This window comes from Equus przewalskii, chromosome 16, assembly GCF_037783145.1.
Source record: "Equus przewalskii isolate Varuska chromosome 16, EquPr2, whole genome shotgun sequence".
In the NCBI taxonomy this organism is placed as follows: domain Eukaryota; kingdom Metazoa; phylum Chordata; class Mammalia; order Perissodactyla; family Equidae; genus Equus; species Equus przewalskii.
The window spans coordinates 71,163,099-71,187,494 of NC_091846.1; the positions used below are offsets into that span (position 1 = coordinate 71,163,099).

At 40.0% G+C, this 24,396-nt stretch overlaps 1 protein-coding gene across 7 annotated transcripts in view; it reads left to right on the plus strand.

Moving 5' to 3' along the window:
- Positions 1-23,163: 23,163 nt before the first annotated feature.
- TPP2 (tripeptidyl peptidase 2) overlaps positions 23,164-24,396 on the plus strand; it is a 75,770-nt gene continuing 74,537 nt past the window's right edge. For all 7 annotated transcript variants that reach the window (XR_011528244.1, XR_011528243.1, XR_011528240.1 and 4 more), the window contains exon 1: positions 23,164-23,988. Coding sequence is in view for 2 of the 7 variants with exons in the window: in XM_070579240.1 (XP_070435341.1) it covers positions 23,824-23,988 (165 nt within the window). In the remaining 5 variants the exon portion in view is untranslated. The remainder of the gene's footprint in view (positions 23,989-24,396) is intronic.

Sequence of the window (24,396 nt, forward strand, 5' to 3'; positions counted from 1 at the left end):
AAATCTTTACTATGGAATCTGAACAGTTGTGCTGCATACAAGTTACCGTAACGCATTATTTTTACCAAAATAAAAAAGGGAGGAGCTTTTGTAAAAACCTGGGTATGCCGACAGCAGCTGTCTCAAATTTTCACTTCATACTTAAAAAGGGAAAAAGGTGAGGGGGCGAGGTTTAAGAACTATCTCTTTAGATGAACTCAAATGCTACGTTCAAATGCTTATATGAAAGCTTAGCAGGTACCCTAGTGGCCCTGAGCGACCCATCTTGGGCGGTTCCTGACCTATTTACACTCCAGGGTTTGAGAGACAGAGAGAGAGAGATCAGTTCCGCTGAATCTTTCTAAAGGAGAATCGGTCAATCAGAAGCAAAGAAACATTCCAAGTTTAGATACACTATTGATTTGTTTATACGCTTGGCATAACTTCTTAGTTCTTTTTTCTTTGTGTTTCGTGCATCCTGTACGCTTTTTAATCCTCTAGCACCTATCAGGCCAGCATCTTTAGGGGGTAGTCTGCTGAGATTGATTTCCCACGGTTCACTGAAGCATCCCCTGGAGCAAAATCACAGTTTACCAAGCAGGGGTGGGATGAATCTAACAAGCTAGCTTGTAAAGGCAAACTCCAACCAGAAGGTGGCACTATTGCAAAACCAGTGCTGAGTGAAAAACCTAAATGCAATGCTTTTGATATAGGTACATCTTCTAGGATTTACTCACACGCACACACAAATAGATAGTGAATCAAAGTTTATATGGTTAAAAGAATTGAGAAACTTTTCCTCTCGTTAAGGGTAATTATAATGAAATTATAATTGAAAACTGAACACAGATTTGAAGTTTGCGACCACAACAGCATGCTTTCCTACGATATGTAATTTGCAGTTTACTTTCCACTGCAGCCAATTTTCTGCTGTAAATATTACAACCATTTAAGCAAAGCAGCAAATGCTTTTACATCCCTCACCATGTGCCAGAAATAGTTCCAAGCATCTTACACAAAATCAACTAATCTTTAGACTGGACCGCTGGTGAAACCACTCTTCTTCAGAGGACTTGAGTGAGGACCCTCTCTGGCTGTTTTTACCCAGTGCTCCACTCTCTGCTGACCTACATTCTAGCATCTGAAAATGAGCTTGGTCCATTAGGCTTGAAATGCTCTCAAAAACCTGGCCGCCAAGGTTATTTGGGGAAGTCACCTAATTAGAATCCACTTTCTTACATGTTCATTTCTTGCAAATTCACGACCATTTATTTCCCAGAAGTTCAGGTTTTCAGAACTCAAATCTGAAAATTTTTCATGCATTTTGACTAAGAACCTTAAAAATGTTCACGGACTTTGAGAAATTCCCCAAAAGTCCTGGGAATTTTTCTAAGGAAGTAATCACAGACGCAATCAAGATTTTGGTTTTGTAAGGTTTGTTATAGCATTGCTTATAAAAGCAAACCTTAGAAGCAATTTAAATGTTCAAAAATTGGGAATGGTTCCAAAAGTTTGGGTATATTCATTGAACTACGTACAAATCTGTTTGTACATAAGTTTTAAACTCTGAAAATGTGAACACTATGATGTTAAACGGAAAGTTCATATATGAAATTCTAAATACTGAAGAAGTCTAATTTTAATTTTGGTCATTGGCCTCTATTTCAGCACAGTGAAATAAGAATGCTTTTAATTATAATCAAAATCACAATGAGCTATCACTTCATGTCTGTTACGATGGCTATTATTAAAAAAAAAAAGATAAGTGTTGGCAAGGATGTGGAGAAATTACAACCCTTGTAGAGTCTTGATGGGAATGTCAAATGGTGTAGCTGCTATGGGAACAGTATAGAGGTCATGCAAGAAATTAAAAATAGAACTATCATATGCTCCCGCAATCCCACTTCTAAATATATATCCACAAGAATTGAAATCAGGATCTCAGAGAGATATCTGCCCTCTCACGTTCACTGCAGCATTATTCATAATAGCCAAGATACGGAAATAACCCAAATGTCCATCAACAGATGAGTGGAAAAAGAAAATGTAGCATATACATACAATGATATATTATTCAGCCTGAAAAAAGAAGGAAATTCTATCATTTTCATCAACATGGATGGACCTGGAAGATATTATGCTAAGGGAAATAAATCAGTCACAGAAGGACAGATATTGCCTAAGTCTTCTTATATGAGGCATCTAAAATAGTCAAAGGTATAGAAGTAGACAATAGAATGGTGGTTGCCGGGGGATGGGGGGAGGAGGACATGAGGCGTTGTTGTTCAGTGGGTATAAAGTTACAGTTAGACAAGATGAGTAAGTTCCAGAGATCTACTGTACAACACAGTGCCTACAGTTAATAATAAAGTACTGTGTACTCATAAATTTGTTAAGAGGGTAGATCTCATGTTAAATGTTCTTACCACACACACACACAAAGGATACAAGGAAACTTTGGGAGGTGATGGATATGTTTATTTCCTGGATTGTAGTGATGGTAACATAAGTGTATACGTATGTCCAAACTCACTAAATTATATACATAATGTGCAGTTTTTTGAATACCAATTATACCTCATAAGAATTTAAGGTATTAGATACTCAATATAACTCATACAAGTGGTGTAATACCAGCCAGAGAGGGAATACAAAGATCCGCTCTTTTTTTTATTGAGGTATAATTGACATATAACATTATATTAGTTTCAGGTGTATAAATAATGATTTGATATTTATATATACTGCAAAATGATCACCACAATATGTCTAGTTAACATCTGTCAACATACATATTTACAAAATTTTTTCTTGTTATGAGAATTTTTAAGATCTACTCTCTCAGCAACTTCAAATATGTAATACAGTATTTTTTTAAAAATTTTTTAAGGTATACTTTTTGGTGAGCAAGACTGGCCCTGAGCTAATATCTGCTGTCAGTCTTCCCCTCTTTTTTTCTCTCCAAGGCCCCAGTACATAGTTGTATATCTTAGTCGTAAGTTTGTCTAGCTCTTCTATGTGGGATGCCACCACAGCGTGTCTTGACAAGTGGTGTGTAGGTTTGCACTCAGGATCCGAACTGGCAAACGCTGGGTCTCCAAAGTGGAGCACACGACCCACTATGCCACCGGGCAGGCCCCTATAATACGGTGCTATTAACAATAGTCACCATGCTGTACATTACATTCCTGTGACTTGTTTATTTTGTAACTGGAAATTTGTACCACAAGGATCTACTCTTAATTATTTGGTTAGGGAATGCCATTATTCCGTGAGTATTTTTTATTGTGAGAATATCATTTCTATTCCTAGTAAATTCTGTTGAAATTGAATTAAGCATATTCTATTGAGGAATAGAACAAGGATAAAATATATTTTACCAGTTTTTCACTTGGCCATCTATCCTCAAATAACCAATTTTTGGAGGAATTTGTGTAGTTAATCCTTAGAGTTTGGTAGAGGTAATGGACATTCTAAAATTTTTATATGGTTCTTTAAATATCTCGTATCCATAATTTGTTTGGCAATCAAAATTTTTGGTGGGATATATATTCTCAGTGAGCACAGTTACTTAACTTTTCTTCATGTGAGTTATCCTGCTATTAATTTCACTGACTGAGATTTTCTAAATGAGTTTTGTCCTAACCATATTGCTGATTGGTTAAATATTCCAGGTTATTTAAGTACTATTCTACCATTCAGCAGAATCCAATTTTCCCTTTGGCTACTGTGACATTGTTTTTCACTTCTTTCTTTACATTATTAATCAGTTTGCAAATTTAAGGGTGGACATATTTAATTCTTTCCATTTATGTCAATTTTCTTCTTGGAATAAGAAACATTGTCTTCAAGGGTCATTTCACCTGCAACTCAAAATTTTGCTATTTGAATTAAGTTGAAATTCTTATGATAAGCTTTATGCCTCTTTACTTATTTCTTCCTATGCTGTTTCTTGACTAACCGTGCTATTCACTATGCTTATGTTACAAGAAATTCTATCTCCAGCATGATTTTCCATTCCAGTAAACCTTTTTAGTCTAATTCAGAGTAATGTGAATGTGAATGGGTAGAACTGACACTTATTAAGCACCTTCTACATACCAGATTCTGTCTCATACCGCTCTCTTGACTAAAATATGACTACCATATTGTGAGGGAGGCAAGGCAATCACATCCTTACAAATGAAGAAATGAGACTCAGAAGATAAGGTAACTTAACCAAAGTTCCACAGCCAGTAAGCAGCAGACAGAATTTACACTAGGGCTATCTGAATTTAAGTTTTTTCAGTAAAACGTGTTGCTTTTCTATACTATTCACTGTAATTTTTTTCTTTTTACTGGTTTGTGGGTAAACAATTACTGCTTTCTAAATGACCAAAATAAATTAAAATGAAATTAGAAATTGAGAAAAAGTGGAATGGATAGAATTTAATTCAAACTGAGAGTCTTATGGAGTAAATTCAGGAGTTCCTCAGCCAGAAATTCAGAGGAACGAACAGTGAGTCCAGGATCTCTGGAGGTTGTTCAGAGCAGCTTCAGTTTGTTCTTAGAGTTGCTTCACAAAGAAAGAATCTTCTAGTGGCTGAGACAAAAGAAAAGAAGACTACTCTGCCTGGCTGAATAGTGTATTAAATTCACAGCCCTGGATTCCTCATACTGTATGACACTAAACATAAAAGTGAAGTTTCCTGAGAATAGGGATCATCTTTCTCTGCCTGATGGAACACTTGGCCCATGGTAGACACTCTGTCAATATTTGTTGAAAGGCCAGGGCTGGCCCTGTGGCCAAGTCGTTGAGTTTGCTCTGCTTCAGCGTGGTTAAGTTTGGCTGCCCAGGGTTTCACTAGTTTGGATCCTGGGTGCAGACTTAGCACCACTCATCAAGCCATGCTGAGGCGGCATCCCACATAGCAGAGCCAAAAGAACCTACAACTAGAATATACAACTAGGTACTGGGCGCCTTTGGGGAGAAGAAGAAGGAAAAAAAAAATATTGGCAACAGATGTTAGCTCAGGTGCCAACCTTTAAAAAAAACAAAACCAAAATTGAAAGGTCTGACACTGTGAACAGCTCTAAATGAGATGTTTAGGATGTCCCATTATGGGTGATAATAGAGAAAACTAGGGGTCTAGATTTCAATTCCAACTTTGTTGCTAATAATAACTACCATTTGCTGAACAGTTACCATGTACTGAGTAAAGTGCTCTTGCCTTATGTGCAGCCTCTTACTCAGGGTAAAGCATTTTCTGTGGACAGCTGGACTATCCGGTTAGAGGAGAATAACATTGGCAGTGGTGGCACATTCTCTTCTCTATGAACTCTAAGCATCAAATAAGTATGATATGACCCCTGTAGCTTTGAAACCATTGCCATTACAAAAGCCATCCCTTTGTCACCCAGCCTATGGTATTTTGTTAATAGCATCCTGAACAGACTAAGACAAAGTTCCTTTTGACAACAACATAACCTAGCCCATCATGCTAGAGCAGTCTACTGTATAATCCACACAAAACATCCTGTTGGCTTGGACAAAAGAGTTAGCAGTGGAGGTAATGAGAAATTGTCAGCTTCTGGGTGTATTTTGAAGACAGAGTCAACATGTTTTGCTAATGAATTGGATGCACGATAAAAGAGTGAGGAGACAGGGAAGATTTCAAGAGTTTTGGTCTCAGCAACTAGAAGCATGAAGTTTCCAATAACTGAGAAGGGGATCACTGGAAGAAGAAGGTTTGGAGAAGATCAGCAATTATGCTTCAGAGCATGTGAAGTTTGATATTCCTATTAGATAACCAAGTCAATATCAGAATTGGATACCAAACAGACAGATGGAATTTAGGAGAGAAAGCCAGGTTGGCAATTCAAATTTTGGAATCTTCAGCAGGTAGACAACACTGAAAGTCATGCAAGAAGTTCTCATCATCAAAGGAGGTAAGTGTAGATAGAAGAGAGAAGTTCGAGGACTGGGTCCCAGGGCAAGTGCCAGTTCAGAGGTCCGGAGAAAGGGAGGAACCAGCAAAGAAGACTGAAGCCCTGAAACAGGAAAACAAGAAGGAGAAAACCAAACAAAGTTCTTGCTTTGAAATGAAACAAAGAAAGTCTATCAGAGGAAGCAGCATTCAGCTAGGTCAAATATGGCTGATAATTGTCTAGTAAAAAGATGAGAATCAACTTTCCCATTTACCAGTGTGGAGGTCCTTGAATGAGCAGTTTCAAAGGTAGGTAAAAAACCCTACTCCAGGTGGATTCTTAAAAAAATGGGAGGAATTGAGAGAGAGTGATGTCAGCATCAAGGCAGAGAGAGCTGTTCCCTTAGTATCTCTCCCCTAAGATACAACAATAAAAGGACATTCATTAACCAGCAGAGGACATCACACAACACAATGGACATCTGAGAGACCCCACAGCCATGTATCTGAAGGTAGGGGTACTGGATCACCCAGGAAGCAGTGGGAGGAGGGAAGCAGATCTCCCCCTCCCCAGGGGCAGCAATCTAGGGTGTGGGACCTCTTGTAGCAGCCAGCATGCAGCTCTGAGAGGACACAAGGGAAAAGACAGCCCTCAGTGGGAATGCTTCTGCTCTCGGAGTTTCTTCCCAGCCCATGGGAATGCTCCACACAGAGGCAGCTCAGTCAGTGTGGGGGCGCACCCACCAAGATGAGCAGCCCAGGTGGGCCACCATTAAATGCAGAGAGGGAGCGTAGGTGGGAAAGAAAGAGCTCCCTCTCCCCAATCTTGCCTGGCACATGAGCTCAGCTGGTCAGCCAGGACAGGGCATCCCTGCCAGAATGCCTGCACCTTTGTGCATGAAGCAGCAGCTGCCAGACTCTGAGAGCCTATCGGCACAACTCCCAATGGATAGGTACAATGCCAGGGGACATGGCAGGCTCAAAAAACACAGCTCCTGCCCTCCAAGTGGTGGCAGGTGGAACCTGCAACCAGATACTACCACTATGCTCTGGCAAAGGTCCATCCTGTCAAACAGCATGAAGAAATACATTAACACTCCAGACCAGGAGGAACATGACAGGTGCCCAGAAATCAACCCTGAAGTTACAGAAATTTACAATTGAAATGACAGAGCATTCAAAATAGCTATAATAAAGAAATTCAATGAGTTACAAGCCAACTCAGAAAGACAGTTCAATGAACTCAGGAATGAAATTAATGAGAAGAGGGAATTCTTCACAAAAGAGATTGAAACTATAAAACAAACATCCAAACAGAAATGCTGGAGATGAAGAAAACAATGAATGAGACAAAAAAACTATCTAGAAGCCTTAAAAAACAGAGCTGACATTATGGCAGGCAGAATTAGTAATTTAGAAGATAGTAATATAGAAATGCTTCAGGTAGAGGAAGAAAGAGAACTAAGACTAAAAAGAAATGAAGAAATTCTCTGAGAAATATCCAACTCAATTAGGAAATGAAACATGAGGATTATAGGTATTTCAGAGGGAGGAGAGAGAAAGGAGCAGAGAGCTTGGTCGAAGAAATAATAGTTGCAAACTTCCCAGAACTTCTCCCCCACAAACCTGGGGAAGAAGCTGGAATTATAGGTAAATGAAGCTAATAGAACTCCTAATTACATCAGTGTAAAAAGACCTTCTCCAAGGCATATATTAATAAAACTGGCAAAAATCAATGACAAAGAAAAAATATTAAGGGCAGCAAGGGAGAAGAAATTAACCTACAAGGGAACCCCTGTGAGGCTTTCAGCATATTTCTCACCAGAAACCTTATAGGCTAGGAGAGAGTGGAATGATAGATTCAAAATTCTGAAAGACAAAAACCCTCAGCCAAGAATACTCTATCCAGTGAAACTATCCTTCAGATACAATGGAGAAATAAAAAACTTTCCCAGATAAACAAAAGCTGAGGAGTATATCACCACAAGACATCCCCTTGGGAGATGATCAAGAAGGTCCTCATACCTGAAATAAAAAAAAGAAAAGGTTTAAAAAGCCTTGAGAAAGGATACAGATAAGCAGACAAAATCAGAAAATTGCAGCTCTCTATCAGAACAGGTTAGCAAAAAATTATAACATTAAAGATAAAGGGAAGGAAAGCATCAAAAATAACTATAATCAGTTCATTTTAATCACAAACTCACAACACAAAACAGAATAACTTGTAACAACAATAACTTAGGCAGGGAAGAGGAAAGGGATGGAACGTGCTTAGGCTAAGGAGAGAAGAGGCTATCAGAAAATGGACTATCTCATCTACAAGATCTTTTATATAAACCTCATGGTAACCATTAAACAAAAAATCAGAACAGAGACACAAATGATAAATAAAGAGAAAACTGAGGGACTGGCCCCATGGCCAAGTGGTTAAGTTCACTTGCTCTGCTTTGGCAGCCCAGGGTTTCACCAGTTCAGATCCTTGGCATGGACCTAGCATTGCTCATCAAGCCATGCTGAAGCAGTGTCCCACACAGCAGAACCAGAAGGACCTACAACTAGAATATACAACCATGTCCTGTGGGGCTTTGGGGAGAAGAAGAGAAAGAAAATTGGCAACAATGTTAGCTCAGTTACCAATCTTTAAAAAAAAAAGTCAAGTAACTTTAAGAAAAAAAAAAGAGAGAGAAAACCATCAAAGAAAATCACCGAACTGTACCGGCAGTCAGAAATACACATGATAAGAAACAAGGGAAATACAGAACAACCAGCAAACAAGAGGTAAAATGGCATTATTAAGCCCTCATATGTTAACAATCACTCTAACTGTAAATGGATTGAATTCTCAAATCAAAAGATACAGTGTGGCTGGATGGTTTAAAAACAAGACCCAACAATATGCTGCCTCCAGGAAACATGTCTCAGCTCTAAAACAAACATGACCTCAGAGTGAAGGGATGGAAAATGATACTCCAAGTAAATGGCAAACAAAAGAAAGCAAGTGTTGCCATACTTGTATCAGACAAAGTAGACTTCAAGATAAAAAAGACTATGAGAGACAAAGAGAGGCAGTATATAATGATAAAAGGGACATTCCACCAAGCAGACATAACACTTATAAATATATATGCACCCAACACAGGAGCACCAAAGTGCATAAAGCAACTATTAACAGACCTAAAGGGAGAAATTAACAGCAACACGAAAATAATAGGGGCCCTCAACACCCAACTTACACCAAAGGACAGATCATCCAGACAGAAAGTCAACTAGGAAATAGTGAAATTAAATGAAAAACTAGGCCAGATGGACTTACTGGATATATATAGAACACTCTATCCAAAAACAGCAGAATACCAATTCTTCTCAAGTGCCCATGGAACATTCTCGAAGATAGACCATATTATGGGAAACAAGGTAAGCCTCAGTAAATTTAAGAAGATTGAATAATATCAAGCATGTTTTCTGACCATAATGCTATGAAACTAAAAATCAACTACAAGAGAAAAGCTGGGAAAGTGACAAATACATGGAGACTAAACAACATACTCCTGAAAAACAAATGAATCAATGAAGAAATTAAAGGAGAAATCAGAAAATATCTGGAGACAAATGAAAATGAAAATACACCATACCAACTCATATGGGATGTAGCAAAATCATCATAAGAGGGAAATTCATAGCAATATAGGCCCACCTCAACAAATAAGAAAAATCTCAAATAAGTAATCTTAAACTAAACCTAACAGAATTAGTAAAAGAACAAACAAAGCCCAAAGCCAGCAGAAGGAGGGAAATAATAAAAATTAGAGCAGAAATAAATCAAATAGAAACTAAAAAAACAGAAAGGATCAATGAAACTAAGAGCTGATTCTTTGAGAATATAAACAAAATTGACAAACCCTTAGCCAAACTCAGTAAGAAAAAAGAGAGAAGGCGCTAATAAATAAAATTAGAAATGAGCAAGGAGAACTTACAATAGATATCACAGAAATACAAAAGATTATAATAGAATACTATGAAGAACTAAATGCCAACAAATTGGACAATCTAGAATAAATGGATAAAATTCTTAGACTCAAACACATTCGCAAAACTGAATCAAGAAGAAATAGAGAATCCAGAAGAGAATCTGAATAGACAAATCACAATTAAAGAGATGGAAATAGTAATCAAAAACCTCCCAAAAATTAAAGTCTAGTACCAGACAGCTTCTCTGAAGAATTCTACCAAACACTCAAAGAAGATTTAATACCTATCCTTCTCAAACTATTGCAAAAAATTGAAGAAGATGGAAAATTTCCTAACTCAATCTATGAGGCCAACATCATGGTAATCCCAAAACCAGACAAAGTTAACACAAAGAAAGGAAATTACAGGCCAATGTTGCTGATGAACATAGATGCAAAAATCCTCAAAAAAATATTGGCAAACCAAATACAGCAATACATTAAAAGGATCATACACCATGATCAAGTGGGATTTATACAAGGGACTCAGGGATGGTTCAGCATCCACAAATCAATCAATGTGATACACCACATTAACAAAATGAGGAATAACAATCGTGCTTATCTCAGTAGATGCAGAGAAAGCATTTGACAAGATTCAACATCCATTTATGACCAAAAAAACTCTCAATAAAATGGGCGTAGAAGGAAAGTACCTCAATATAATCAAGGCCATATATGACAAACTCACAGGCAACATCATACTCAATGGTGAAAAACTAAAAGCCACGCCTCTGAGAACAGGAACAAGACAACAGTCGCCACTCTTACTCTACATAGTACTGGAGGTTTTGGCCAGAGTAATTAGGCAAGAAAAATAAATAAAAGCTATCCAGATTGGCAAGGAAGAAGTGAAACACTCGCTGTTTGTAGATGACATGATTCTATATATGGAAAACCCTAAAGAATCCATGAGAAAACTGTTAGAAATAATGAACAAGTACAGCAAAGTTGCAAGGTATAAAATCAACTTGCAAAAATCAGTTGCATTTCTATACTCTAATAATGAACTAACAGAAAGAGAACTCAAGAAGACAATCTTGTTTACAATTGCAAGAAAAAGAATAAAATATCTTGGAATAAAGAGGTGAAAGACCTATGCACTGAAAACTATAAGACATTATTGAAAGAAATCAATGATGATACAAAGAAATGGAAAGATATTCCATGCACGTTGATTGGAAGAATAAACATAGTTAAAATGCCCATATTATCCAAAGCAATCTACAGATTCAATGCAATCCAAATCAGAATCCCAACGACATTCTTCATGGAAATAGGACAAAGAACCTAAAATTTGCATGGAGCAACAAAAGATCCTGAATAGCTAAAGCAATCTTGAGAAAAAATAACAAAGCTGGAGGCATCACAATTCCAGACTTCAAAATATGCTACAAAGCTATAATAATCAAAACGGCATAGTACTGGTACAAAAACAGACACACAGATCAATGGAACCAAATTGAAAGCCCAGAAATAAAACCACACATCTATAGACAGCTAATCTGCGACAAAGGAGCTAAGAACATACAGTGGAGAAAGGAAAGTCTCTTCAATAAACAGTGTTGGGAAAACTGGACAGCCAAGAGCAAAAGAATGAAAGTACACCATCATCTTTTGCCATACACAAAAATGAACTCAGAATGGATTAAAGGCTTAAAGGTAAGGCATGAAACCATGAAACTCCTAGAAGAAAATATAGGCAGAACACTCTTTGATGTCAGTCTTAGAAACATCTTTTCAAATACCATGTCTACTCAGGCAAGGGGAACAAAAGAAAAAATAAACAAATGGGACTACATCAGACTAAAAAGCTTCTGCAAGGCAAAAGAAACTTGGAACAAAATGAAAAGTCAACTCACCAACTGGGAGAAAATATTTGCAAATCATATATCCAACAAGGGGTTAATCTCCAAAATACATAAAGAATTCATGCAACTCAACAACAAAAAAACAAACAAGCTGATCAAAAGATGGGCAGAGGATATGAACACACATTTTTCCAAAGAAGATATACAAATGGCCAACGGGCACATGAAAAGATGTTCAACATCACTAATTTTAGGGAAATGCAAATCAAAACTACATTTAGATAGCATCTCATACCTGTCAAAATGGCTATAATTACCAAGACAAAAAACAACAAATGTTGGAGAGGATGTGGAGAAAAAGGAACCTTCATACACTGCTGGTGGGAATGCAAACTGGTGTAGCCACTATGGAAAACAGTATGGAGAGTTCTCAAAAAATTCAAAAATCAAAATACCATACAACCCAGCTATTCCACTACTTGGGTGGAATACTTCGATATTTATCCAAATAACTTGAAATCAACGATTCAAAGAGCACCCTTACACACCCCTATGTTCATTGCAGCATTATTCACAATAGCCAAGACATGGAAGCAACCCAAGTGCCTGTCGACTGATGAATGGATAAAGAAGATGTGCTATACATATATACAATGGAATACTACTCAGCCATAAAAAAAGACAAAATCATCCCATTTGCAACAACATGAATGGACCTTGAGGGTATTATGTTAAGTGAAATAAGCCAGACAGAGAAAGACAAACACCGCATGATTTCACTCATATGTAGAAGATAAACAAACACATGGATAAAGATAACAGATTAGTGGTTACTAGAGGGGAAGGGGGTTGGGGGCTGGGCATAAGGGGTAAAGGGGTACATATATATGGTGGCTGACAAATAATAATGTATACCTGAAATTTCACAATGTTATAAACTATTATGACATCAATAAAAATAATTTTTAAAACTGCAGCAGAAAACAAAATGGGAGAAATTAAATTGGAGACAAGAAATAGAGAAAAGTGGCAAAGCTTAAAATTGTGTCCATGGCAAAGGACATATCTACGGGGTGCAGCTCCCATAACACAGAGCAGGCAGAGAAGGGTGGATTTGAACCTGAGAGGCAGTACGTTGATAACTGGCACACTACCCAGTGGAATAAAAAATCTTAAACAAACTTTTCAGTGTTAATTCCCTGCACTGCAGAGATGTCTTAGAACCACAGCAAATCAGTACAGTTGAGCACAGTTCCCCAAACTTCTTCCTCATGAGAAGAATCACTTGGATCTTTGTTAAAAATGCAGATTCTCATGGACCTCCCCTAAAGGTGCTGATTCAGTAGGTCTGAGGCAGAACACCTGTAATCTGTATTTTTAACAAGAATGCGGGATAATTCAGATCAAGACTTAAGAGAATTCTCACTTTGTCACCCCAAATGCTACCACCCCGGTGTATGTGGCTGTGTGTGCAAATGCACACAGAGTGATTTTTATCATTTGTCCTCCATTTGTCATTCTTTTATTAAAGGAAAAAAGAATATTTCCGTAAGATTGGAGACATATTTTGTTAAAAAAAACTAAATTCTGGAAAGAGTAAAAACTTATCTCTCTATATTATGTTTCGCAGGCTGTGGGGTAAATTGTTTGATCTATTCACCTCAAGGAAACAGGCTTATAAGGTCTCTTTACCATATGCCTTAAATTGACTTTTAAAACAATTTCTTGAAACTAAATAATCCTTTAAAAAAAGGAAGTTTCCTACTTTGTCTAAGCCTTAACTTTAGGTATTGAGGTGCCAAATGATATGACCAGCCCAGTGCATTTGGTCTCTACTACATACCGGCTATGCTATAATAATAGCAATTATTTATGGCCCCTGTGGAAGTTACTTGCCCTTATTTGACACTGTTAAAACACTCCGATTTGTGACTGAGGACACTGAGGTCTTATTAAATGTCCTGAAGCCAATTAATGGCAGAACTAGTCCTGGAAGGCAAGATACTTCAACTTCTAAGTGCTTTTACTAGCATATTCTCTGCCTCTCTTGTTCAACGCAGGATACTCTGGGTCATCATTAGGATTCACCTATAACTAGAATCTTAAGCATAACATGTTTGTCTGGCACTGCAAGTTTGGGCAGATGAATGGGACTTATAAAATCCCACTCAGGTGCTGCAGGTGATGACAGACACAGTTAGGCAGATGCAGGCCTGCACCCATCGAGAGACCCAGAACTCTGAGGTACCTCCTGAAGTGAACCAATAGAGGGTAGGAACCACCCTTGAACAATTCCCGCATTGCACCACTTAGTTCGTGTCTGTCAACACAAGCATGATTTACTTTCATAGAATTCAGTGGGAGGATGTTTTTGCTAACTACCATGTATCAGGAATTGGGGCGAAACAAAATAAGTACCATACGCTCTGTTCTAGTTAAAGCTCTTTTGATTAAGTAAGAGAAAATTCCACAGAATATCAAGCAAGAATGGTTTATATAAGATATGGGGGAATCACAAATCAACCCCAAAAGCTCAGCGGTTTGGGCTTTTCTGAGAATAGAACGGTCAAGTTGTTCTGGATTAAAGCGGGCTCTTAGGTCCCCAGCAGCGGGCCCTGGGAATCCAGCTTTCAAGAGCCTCGCTCTAATGCTCCACTGCACACTGCCTGCCCACCTGCTTCTTTCATCCTCCTCAGGTCAGGAGTCCACGCCTTGTCCCATCATCAACAGCTGGAAAGGAGGTGGGTTACATCCCGGCTGCCCACTGAGCGGGGACTGTGGGCTGAATCCCTCCAGGTATGGGAGGGAGACTAATAGAAGCTAGACTTAGAAATCTGACTTATCAGAACTAAAGTAAATGAAGATTCTTATGGACTGAGAGGTTTATGTTTTGGAAACAACGGTATGAGCAAGGAAGTACCCATTTCCAACTTCACAAACAAGAGATTTTAAAACAAGCTCACATGGTTAAATAAATGATGGTACAACCAAAGAAATAAATAGCATGCAGGTATTAAAAATTCTACTTACTAATACTCATCAGGAAAAAGAGTAAAGTAAAAAAACGAGGTGCAGGACAGTGCAGTATATTACCTTTGTGTAAAAAAGGAGAGAGGAATTATACATATATACACACATACATGTGCACGTGTGTGTACATATATATATATACATAGAGAGAGAACCGTAGCGTACATATACAAATACACACACATGCGTGTATATACACACATATACACACACACACATGTTCTTTTTACATGTACAACATTTCTGGAAGGATGTACAATTCAAAGAAGTCTAGAGATTTTTACACACTTCCAGATGAGATGTTTCTATGTACCTATGGTAATAGAAAGTATAATGTTACTCTATTTTCCTATTATTTTTCTTTTGTCACCTATAAGAACACTAAAGAAATAAAGCTGGAGAGACTATGCAATCAGTAATAACCAAATAGTGTGCAAACTTGAAGGTTAAAATAAATTAGGCTAATGCACAAAGATTTGAGAACTTATTCTGTGTTTGTGAGAAACAATTGGCCATTTTAGAACACAATTCTTTACTCAAGGAGGACACAGTGTAGCTCAACTATTTATTGAGCACATACATGCTGGGTGGTATGGAGTAGACAGAACTGTCAGAGCTTAGCAGTCACAAGCTGCCCCTTCTCTTTCTAAACCACAAGATGTATGTATTTCTAGCTCCTCTCAGGCGACCTGGAGTATTTGCTGTCCTGTTTCTCCCCCTAGGTGGTCACTCAGGAGTAGATGCCCCTCACCGTCCATCCAGCAGTTCATACAAGGATACTGACCATGGAGGAGGAGAACATTTCTGTTCTGGATGTCACATTACCAATCTTTCACCAGAGTGAAACATACTGAACATCAAAGGCGTTGTAGTAGTAATTAAGACTATTCAAATATCCTGGTTATTGTTCCCTGGGACACATGACAGAACTGTGTTTCTCTGCCCCCTTGAAGGTGGGCACGCCCCTGGGACTTGCTGCAGGCAATGAATTGTGTGAGCAGAAGTGATGGAAGCTCTACGAGCCGGTGCATGCTTCCCCACGTTCTCATTTCCCTGCAGTTGTGACCAGCAACATTTCAGATAGTGCCTGCTCCTTCAACCCAGATTCAGGAATGAGAAGAACTTGGAGTAGAGCCTCCAGCTGACCTGGAATGGAGATGAAGCATGAGGGAAAAATGTCTTTTATATCACTGAAATTTGGGCTTGCATGTTGCCATAGTGTAGCCTGGACTATTCTGATTGACAATCGGGTTCTAAGAAGTTCTCTACAGAAAATTCAGTGAATGTAGCTGGAGAAGGCTATGGAGAGGGGCGCAGAATTGGGCCTTGTGCCGGTGACTGAGCTCCCTCATCTGTTTGTGCTCTGCACAGAGGGAAGCCTCACCGCCTACGCCCTCCCCACCCGCTTCCCAGGACATACCATCCCGCCTGCACAAATCAATCCCAATCCGCCTCAGGCTTTTTATCCTTCTCTAAGTCTACAGGATCCAATGTCCTCTGGAAGTCAATGGATTTACTGTTCTGCCCAGTTTCTACTGATTCTGCAGAGGGAAGTTGTGGCCCTCTGGTCCCAATGGCAGCTGGTCAGAGCTGTCAGGAAGGGAGAAAGGGCAGCTCTAGTCCCATAGATGAGAGGAAAATGGTGAGAGACTTTCACTATGGCTTGTGGCTTCTTCACCTCCACCAAATACCTGAAATTAAACACATCTCACCATTTCAGGCATTAATTTCCTTCAAAGGCACCTATCTTTCCTATATAAGAAATTCCTATTTCTCCTATTTATATAACTGACTCAATTTCTTCTCAAATGACAACCCCAGCTTTATTATGCTAAGAGCACATGTCCCCTCTCTGCCCCGGGGGACATTTAAAAAACTTTCTTCTATTAACTGACAATAAAATGCACCATTTTGAAATTGATTCGCATTTCCCCCTCTCTAACTACAAAGAAAGGGAGCTCCTCTCTTTCCCATGCAAACCAGGAAACTGAAGTCCAGAGAAGTTCATTGTCTTGTCTAAAATGGCAAGCCAAGACAGAGTGAGGACTAAATCTCAGATCTCCAGATTCCTAAAGACAGCTCTCATCTAGCTCCCAACACAGACTTCTACACGGGCTTAGACGCAAGGCCTCCTGACATTGCCCATGGCCGTCACAGTTTTAATTTTTCAGGATTTTTCCCACTTCCCTTGTAATTCTGTATAGCTGTCTGGCCTCTCATTAGCAAACTCTCTCAAAACAAAGAATGTATCAGTGATGTTTCTCATACATACTAATTCTGGATGTTCATACAGCTCATATATACTAGTTTATAGATATACTGATGAGCAAGGATTGGCTCAGAACCCAAGGGATAAGTGGAAACTTAGCTATGAAAAGATAATAGAGGGACCCTGGATGGGATATTTATTAGGTAAATTTGCCCAAAAGTGATAGATTTTTAAAAATATGTTTATTTATTTTTTTTAGGAAGATTAGCCCCGATCAAACATCCACCACCAATCCTCCTCTTTTTGCTGAGGAAGACTGGACCTGGAAACTGAGTGCTGCTCAAATCTTCTATAGATTTACTGATTTGTCTTTGGTCTGCAGGTTTTATCAGTTTTTAGGAAAGCATGATAAATTTCCATTACAATTGCAGATCTTTTTCCTCATTTAGTACTACCTACTTTTGCTTTACATATTTTGGTTCACATTAATTTAGAACCATTTTATTAATTATTATAAATATTTCATTATTAAATGCCAATTTTTAGCTCTATTAATGCTTTCTGCCCCAACATTTACTTTAAGATTGGTAAGCCTCTCCAGCTTTCCCTTGGTTAGAGTTTGTTTGCTGTATCTTCTTCTACTGTCTTCTCAGTGGTCACAAATATGCACCCTTGACTTATCAGAGTCTGAGCTTTTACTTTCATCCACTTTCCAGACAATGACATTTACTTAATTTTAATTCCATTTATCATCTCTCTCAATTATTTGCTATTACTGTTAGGTATTTTACTTCTAAATTTAATTCTAAATTTTAAAGCTCACAATACATTAATATTATGGTTGTTTCTGAAGTCAATATTAATGTAGATTTACCCACATATTTACATTTTCTTTGCTCTTCATTCTTTCTTGCATTTCCAACATTGCATCTGGATCATTTTTATTTTGCCTTGGAATTTCCTTTTTCCCTCTACTGGTGACACATTCTCTCACTTTTGTGTCTCTGTAAGTGTGTTTAAAACATCTTCATTCTTGAAGGATGCTTTTGTTACCCACAGAATTCTGGGTTGGCAATTATTTTCTTTCAGCACTATTTCACACTATTATGTGCCTAGATGTGAACTTCTTTTTATTTATACTGCATATAGGGGTCATAGGACTTCTTGTGTGTGTGTGTGTGTGTGTATACATATATATATAAATATAGCTTGATGCCTTTGATCACTTTTGGCAAATTCTCATAAATTACTTCTTCAAATATTTCTTCTACCCCATTCTCTCTCTCATTTCCTAAAAGCTTGTTGGAACTTCTATTAGTTCTTTGACTCTTTTCCTCTCTTCTGTGTTTTTATTCTTTTATCTCTGTAGGTATTTTCAAGTGTTTTCTTCCAACCTGCTTGCCAGCACAATAACTCTCCCTGTGGCTATATCAAATAAGCTATTAAATTCATTCACTGAGGTCTTGTTTTGTTTCTGTATTTCTAAGTTCTGGAATTTCTGTTTGGCTATTTTTCCAAATCTGCTGTAGTCTTTATTTTTACACTTAGTCGTTCGCTGCCAAAATTCTCTACCTTATCTTCTTAAATATAGTGAACATAGGTATTTTAAAGTATTTTGCTTCTGCCAGGCACCACTAGCAGAGTAAGTCTCAACCTTGGCTGCCCATTACAATAAAGTGAAGAGATATAAAGCATCCTAATGCCTTGGCTAAATCCCAGATTGATGAAATAAGAATCTCTGGAAATTTCTAGGCGCAGATAGCAATATTTTTAAAGTTCCCCAGGGGATTCCAACCAACAGCCAAAACTGAGAATCTTTGCCTTAGTCCAAGTTCAGAAATTAATATTACTTACAATGGGGCTGTCCTTGCAAGGGCTAGTCTCAGTCTACTTTCAATTCATTCCTTCTTCTAGGGTGCAGTACTTTGTGGTCTCAACCCAAAACATGCGAAGTTTACCGTGGCTGCCCTCTCCTGACAGGCCCTGGACTCAACTTCTGCACTGATAGCCCTGGAGGTCTGGGGGGAAAAAGACCTCTCAGCCTCTCCACTACATCTTTAAGAACTGGCAAATCCCCGAAAGGCAAAGCTGTCCCAAATGGTAGCATCAAGTCTCTGAGTTTGCATCTGCTCCAGAAATTCTTCACCACACTGTTAGCTCTCTACAAGAAGATATTTTTCAAGAAGATATTTATCCTTTTTTTTTGGTGAGGAAGATTGGCCCTGAGCTAACATCTGTTGCCAATCTTCATCTTTTTGCTTGAGGAAGATTGTCACTGAGGTAACATCTGTGCCAATCTTTCTCTATTTTGTATGTGGAATGCTGCCACAGCACGGCTTGATGAGCAGTGTGTAGGTCCGCACCCAGGATCTGAACCTTTTGAACTCCCAGCTGCTAAAGCAGAGTGTGCCAACTTAACCACTATGCCACTGGCCAGCCCCCAAGTGGATATATTTCTATGTTGTTCAGTTTTTCTCATTATTCTTACCAGGAGTCTTCGTCCAAATTGCCTAGTTTGTCATTTTATTACTGAAAGTTCAAGTACCTGGAACTTGGTGTTATATAGCTTAATTTGGTTTGAAGGTAGAAAGAATAGAAAGTGGGAGGATAGCAAGGATAACTTCAAGTATTCAGAGTCATAGAAGTCTTAAGGCTAAATGGATATATATGTATTTATATAAATTGGCAGAGTGGATATTTATCATGATTTGTTGGCATCTTTTGAAAAGCCTTCCTATGATTATAGAATTTCCCACATTATCCTGCCTGTCCATGTAAGAAGTCAGAACTTAATCTTCCTCCTTCACAGCTAGGCATAGACATGTCACTTAAGCTTTGCCAAATCCCCTCGCCCATCTGCCTTTGCCCTGTAAAAACGGCTAAGGAAGCAGTCGTATTTGGTAGGAATGGCAATGACGGCTTTTGCCTTTAGGGGGCAGCAGTGGTGAATGTTTAAGCATCTGGACCGCAGTTTCTTTGGTGTGAGCTATTTTAGTCCTGGTCCTTTGAGAAGCAGCAGACGCCAAGACTGGCTAAACAATCAAGGATTCTATAGGGAGAAATGCTTGTGCAAAGTGAAATAGTCAAGAGTCCACATAAGGCTGGGAGAGTCATCAGGCCGCGATGCAAGTCTGACCCTGAGTAAAGAAGAGAGAAACGAAGGTTGGATGGAAGCGTCCTAGATTACCATGCCGTCTAGGAAAGTCTTGGCAAGCCCCTTGCTCGGGAGTCCTCGAGTCTAAATCGGCTGTCAAAGGAGTTCCCCGTCTCGCAGGAACAGTTGGGCCCGGGCGTTCCTACTGCACTCAGTTATTGCCTAGTAGCCGCCCACGGGAGGAGGGGCCTCACTGCAAAAGCTGCGCAGGATTTCAAAGCCCAGCCCTTAGTTCACGCTGCTTTCACAGCCCCTACACAGATTTGGAAACTTGATTGAAAAATATTCTCTAAATAATATGGTGCTGCAATAGTTGCAAAAGAGGTGACTCACGGGAAGCTATTCAAAGCTGTTGCCTCTCACCGCCCCTCTGCGCTGGCCTCAAACCGGCCAGGTGATGGGAAAGCGGGGTGAGCATCAAGAACACCGGCTCTGCGCTTCCTGCTTTGAACAATGCTGTGTGGGAGGTTTCGTGAACCCGGCCTATTATTGTACCCCAGATAGGGTGACTGACGCCTTGGTCTAGTGACCCTGTTGTGTCCTCTCCTCCCTTTCCTCCTCCCATTCCTAAACCCTTGTTTTATTTATCTATATCGTCATTGTTTCTTCCAAGTATCCTCTACTTGTTTTCTTCCCACATCCAAAAGAACTGACAAGGTGTTTGCCCAGTTGCACAAACTGACTTAGCATTGAAAGGTTTCCCTTGGCTGAGACAGTCACTAAATCAAGGGAAGAAGAGATGTAAACACATAATGTGGAGAATACTATGACTTAAAGACAAAGAGTAAAGGACTTCATATTGACAAAGTGGTTTCAGGGCTTACATAAAATAGTGGTCTTCAAACCGGGGTACAAAGTCAGATAATTTCAACACAGTCAATTTCCAGACGCTCAAATGTCATTTCTACTCTTTTCTAAACTTATCTGCTTGACCACGTGCCTGTGGTGGAAGGACACACCTACTCTCCTCCGCTCCTATTTCGCAGCTAGGTCGTGCACTTCTCAGATAAAAAGGCATCTAATTATTGTGCACGTAGCTTCTAGGGCATCAAATAAAGGGACGATTTGAAATAGTCAGTAAAACCTTCTTTAACCAAAGTCCAATGACATGCATCTTTTTAAGTGCTGCATTTTCAATACAAATCTTTTTGTTCCGTAATTTCTAATCAAAATTTAAGATTTATTCATGTCGTTTTGATCAACTTTCCAGTCATTTAAAGATAACTTAATCCAAAAGAAAAACTTTACCACTTTGATTCCAGGAAAATTTTAAAAATTAAATATTAACATACATATTTTTGTTGCAGATGATCAATGATCAGTAAAACTTTCCATTATAAATGTAAACTACATTAGGATAAAATTCTGTGTAGAATGGAAATAAAATTTCAAGAAGAAATAGTGATGTAAAAGGTCTGACTGATTTTAAACGGAATATGTTCAAGTATTTTATAAATAGACAATGGTAGGTATCAGGGTAACATTCCACTAGCTATAATTAAATGAGTGATGTAAAAGTTTCATTAAAGAATGCCAATATTTATAATACGCCAGATACTAATCTTTTATATTTTCTTAAGCTTATGATGACAAATTTCAAATGTTATCTTAAAACTGTACAAGAGGATAATTTTTCTAAAACATTTTTATGGAATCTGTAAACAAAAAAAATTTTGAAGAACACTGTTACAGGAGTCTAATAAAATTAAAGCCCGCCACTTGGTTTCATAATGAACAGTTCATTCCGAACCCAATCATTGGATACTTTGGCAAGGGAGCACAATTGGCATGCTAGAAAATACTGGGAAAATACTGTGAGAACACAAATCCAGCTTTTTAACTAAGTGGTTTCGTGACCCACGGGAGTCAGTTAACCTGTCTACCTTTGTTTCTTCATCTGTAAAATGAAGTGATTGGACTAAGGTTCATTTGAAACTGGGAGCTATTCCATTCTGTCACTATAAGCTCTACATTGAGTATCTTCTGAGAGTTTGTCTTTCTCTTTTCTTCTCGTCAATTTGAAGTTCTTGTCTAGGGGTAACATAAACACAGTTGGGAATAGAAAGGAAAACAACTATTCTCCTTTTCCTCTCCACTAAAGGGAACAGGCTTCTCTAAGACTTATGACATGAATAAATGGCCAAGTAATCAATTAAAACCACTGCACAGCCATTATAGTAACATTTGAGACTTCACAGAGGATCTCTTAAATCCTGTGTATTGCAATCTGGTCGACATAGGACTTCCCTTTACATCAGGCATTCTTAACCTGGGGTCCATGAGAGAATCTGAGGGGTTCAAAACTTGTGTAGGAAAAAAAATACATCTTTATTTTCACTAACTTCTTAATTAAATGTTCCCTTCAATTAAGGATGTAGGCAATAACCAGACTAGTATTAGCAGTTAATGTTTGTTACTTTGTCACCAATAAAAATCAGGTACTATAATGTACAGCTGTTGCAGATATCTCAAAATATCATTTATGCTCTTCACTATTTTGAAATTATGGAAGCTGATTAGATTTAGTGCGAGCTCCTTTTAATACAAAAAGCACACATACTACTATATACACACAGAAATACAAAACTATTGCTATATAACAAAGTTGCTTTTAATATTTTGATAACCATATTTCAACATAATTTCCTTTATAATCATGTATTTCATTTTATGCGTTTAAAAGCATTGCTCTGAGAAGGGTTCCGTAAGCTTCACCAGATTGGCAAAGGGGTCTCTGGCACACACACAAAAAGACTAAGATTATCCTGGCATGAAATACAGACATCAAAATCACTAAAAGGCCACTAGTGCAGCATGCAGCAACTGATAGCCGCCACTGTAAATCTGAAAAACTGCAGCGTATGACTAGATAATTGAGCGGAGGCCCTCAAGGAGCAACCAGGAACTTCAATTTAAAGAAAAAAAACTTTTTCAGCAATCCGGGAAGCCAAGGGTAAGCAATGAGGATAGGAAGGGCCCACTTCAGGCTCATACTTTTTACTGGTTACAAGGCCGACTGAATCGTCAACAACCCACTTCCTGTTGACTGGAGCCCTGGCCCGTCCCAACCCTGTTCCTCTCCAGCCCCCATCAAAGGGGCACACTCGAGACCGGCAGGGGAACACAAACCCCACAGCATTGAATCAAAGAACGCTCTTTCGAAAATTTATGTCCGGGCGTTTCGCCAACATCCCACGACTCCTAGGCGGGTAGGGTGCGTGAGTCGGCCCCTTCCCTCGGGTCAGCTGGGGCTCCTGCAGCCGCGGACCGAAAAGTTTCGTCCACAACCTCATGTTAGGAAACCATCGCTTGCCAGCGGGGGTTGTTCCCGCTACTCCAGGTTGGCGGCCCATGCCTTCCCCGTCCCTCGGAGAGTTTCGGCCCGGGACACACTGACCCTTGGCTTGGAGGCCGGCTCTCTCCCGAAAAGCACAAGCGCGGGTCTCTTTAAGACCCCGGGTTCCCGAACCGAACCCTCGAGCAGTGTCTCAGACTCCGCCTCTTTCTCTGCGGCCCGGGCAACACTCCGGCTCGGCTCCTGAGAGCGGCGCCCAAGGCTTACGTAGCAGCACGCGATTGGCCGCCTCGCCATGGCGGGCCGGGATTGGCTGACGGCAGGCCCCGCCCCTCGCCCCCGCCCAGGCCCGCGGCCGCCGGGGTGTCCTCCCGCAGCTCGTCCGCGCGCAGCCTGGCAGTTTGCCTCTTCCTCGTCCTCCAGCCTGCGTCCATGGCCACCGCCGCGACTGAGGAGCCCTTCCCCTTCCACGGCCTGCTCCCGAAGAAAGAGACCGGGGCCGCCTCCTTCCTCTGTCGCTACCCGGAATATGACGGGCGAGGGGTGCTCATCGCCGTCCTGGACACGGGGGTCGACCCCGGGGCTCCGGGCATGCAGGTGCGGCAGCCGCTGAGGGCCCGGGCGCGGGGCGCGGGCGGCTGGCGGGCGGCCGGGGACACCGAAGGAACGCGGCTTCCGAGCCCTCAGGCCGAAGCCCGCTCTGTGGCCGAGCGGGAGCAGGGCACCGGGAGGCGGCGGAGGGCTGGGCGGGCGCGGGGCTCGTCTGGGCCGTGATCCCGGCCCAGACAAAGCGGCGTGCCTGGCGCGGCTGGCCGGGGCGCCTGGGTCCGCGTTTCGCCCGGGAAGCCCGTTCCTGCCCAGGCTCTGCCAGGCCTGGACCCTCGGGCGCTTTCCCTCCACACCGCCTTCCTCCGCAGGTCCCTCGTGTCTCGGGCACCGACCCGTGCCTGCTATTTTCAAATGAAGATTTTACAGTTTTTGGTATTTGTAGGGGGGGTGGGGTGG